This window comes from Triticum aestivum, chromosome 5D, assembly GCF_018294505.1.
Source record: "Triticum aestivum cultivar Chinese Spring chromosome 5D, IWGSC CS RefSeq v2.1, whole genome shotgun sequence".
NCBI lineage: Eukaryota > Viridiplantae > Streptophyta > Magnoliopsida > Poales > Poaceae > Triticum > Triticum aestivum.
In genome coordinates, this window is record NC_057808.1 from 564,504,265 (window position 1) to 564,506,637 (window position 2,373).

At 54.2% G+C, this 2,373-nt stretch overlaps 1 protein-coding gene across 1 annotated transcript; it reads left to right on the forward strand.

Moving 5' to 3' along the window:
- The first annotated feature begins 280 nt into the window (after window positions 1-280).
- LOC123126267 (1-aminocyclopropane-1-carboxylate oxidase homolog 1-like) lies at window positions 281-1,452 on the forward strand. Its single transcript, XM_044546630.1, has one exon. The coding sequence runs from the start codon at window positions 305-307 to the stop codon at window positions 1,283-1,285; it is 981 nt and encodes a 326-aa protein (XP_044402565.1). The 5' UTR covers window positions 281-304; the 3' UTR covers window positions 1,286-1,452.
- Window positions 1,453-2,373: the final 921 nt, after the last annotated feature.

Sequence of the window (2,373 nt, forward strand, 5' to 3'; positions counted from 1 at the left end):
CATGGCCCGTGCATCACGTGCGTGGGATTGCAAAGATGACCCGTGTTGCAACTGAAACATGGATCGTGTTGCAATCCCAGGCTAAGTTCTCATAGGGACTCGTGCGTGGTTGAGCTATGGATATATAAATGGTCAGCAGAGAGCCACGTAGACTTCTTCATTAGCATATGTTTTCCTTCATTAGCAAACAGTAGGGTTGGTTGGCATGCACGTCTACTTACGATCAGTAAAGAGCCACGTCGACCTATATTGTTGCAGGTACTGAACTGAGTAAGGCGAGGCTCCAGCCTCCCGCACTCTGTCTATGGCCTCCGACGATGAGCGCCTCCGTGCCCTGAAGGCGTTCGACGACACCAAAGCCGGCGTCAAAGGACTCGTCGACGCCGGCGTGACCACCGTCCCGTCCATCTTCCACCACCCGCCGGAGTCCTTTTCCCTGGGCAACAGCACGCCGACCCATGGCATCACCATCCCGCTCATCGACCTCGCGGCTGGCGAGCGAGCCGAGCTGGTCACCGCGGTGAGGACGGCCGCGGAGACGGTGGGCTTCTTCCGGGTAGTGAACCACGGCGTGCGGGATGACCTCCTTGCCGAGATGCTCGCGTCCGTGCGCCGCTTCCACGAGTCGCCGGCAGAGGCAAAGCGGCCGTACTACAGCCGGGATCAACGCCGGCGCGTCCAGTTCAACTCCAACTTCGACCTGTTCACATCACCGGCGGCCAACTGGCGCGACACCATGTTTCTCGAGCTGCCGCTGCCGCCGGAGGAGATCCCGGTGGCGTGCAGGGCCGTCGTGCTGGAGTACGCTCGGCAGGTGCAGCGGCTAGGCCGCGCTCTGTTTGAGCTGCTGTCGGAGGCGCTGGGCTTGCACCCGAGGTTCCTGGAGGAGGAGACGATGTGCCTGGACCGGCTGAGCATGGGCGGCCACTACTACCCGGCGTGCCCAGAGCCGCACCTGACGCTAGGCACCACTAGGCACTCCGACCTCAGCTTCCTCACCGTGCTCCTCCAGGACGCCGTCGGCGGTCTCCAGGTGCTCGTGGACGACGATGACGGCAAGAAGAGAACGTCGTGGGTGGACGTGCCGGCGGTGACGGGGGCGCTGGTGGTCAACGTGGGTGACCACCTGCAGCTCATGTCCAACGGCAGGTTCAAGAGCGTGGAGCACCGCGTGGTGGCTAACAGCGTGGGGCCCAGGGTGTCGGTGGCGTGCTTCATTAGGCCGTGCCCGTCGTCGACGAGAGTTCTCGCGCCGATCGTCACCGGCTGCGAGATGGCCCTGTGAGACACTCGCTCGGTCAACGTATTACGTGCTCTATTCACGTTTCGATCGCTCGCTCGCTCGTCTCTCTCCACATCCACACATTGCCATGCCCCCTTATCCTTTAGGTTCAGCAAGGAAGTAGTACTACCACACAAGAGAGAACAGAAAAGGTTCCAGACTGTGGTTTCGCCGTCTTTGAAAATGTTCATGTTTGAAATTTCATGTAAATTCAAAAACATATACAAAGATAAAAATGTTTCATAAGAAATTTTTTAATGTTTGTATAATATGTTTCGTTGGCTCTGAAAAATATTCATATATGCCAAATAATATAATTATATATGTCAAATGAAATGTTCACATACCTTATAAAAAATACTCCCTCCATTTCATAATTCTTGTCGTGGTTTTAGTTCAAAAATTTTAACAACGACAATAATTGTTTTAGTTCAAAACTAAAACCACACCAAGAATTATGGAAAATTCTTGTCGTGGTTTTAGTCCACGATAAGAATTATGGAATGGAATGGAAGGAGTATTTTTTATAGACAAAATACTCTATTGGGAAAACAAATTTGTTAATATGTTGCACGGTTTCATGTATTCAAGATAAGTACTCATATAGTCTTGAACAATGTTCACAATCTTGTGTTAAGTTTTAATAGTTTCATTGGCCTCAGCCCCACCCAATACCACTAGTAGAAAATAGGGCTTTGTTCCAGGCCGGGCCAGCCTATTAGTCCCGGTTCAGTCAGGAACCGGGACCCATGGGGGCATAGGTCCCGGTTCGTGAGGCCAGGGGGCCGGCCGGGCCTCGTGGGGCATTGGTCCCGGTTCGTCTAGACCCTTTGGTCCTGGTTCCAGACACGAACCGGGACCAATGGGCCTCGCTCCTGGCCCACAATCATTGGTCCCGGTTCGTGGCTGGAACCGGGACCAAAGGGGGTCCTTTAGTCCCGGTTCCAGCCACGAACCAGGACCAATGAGATGCCTATATATACCCCCTCGTCCGCGAGCAGAGCAGTGGAGTGCTCTGTTTTTCTGGCCGGCCGTGGGAGAGCTTTGTGGTGCCCTAGCTCACCTCCTATGCACATGAGGTGTTCGATGAA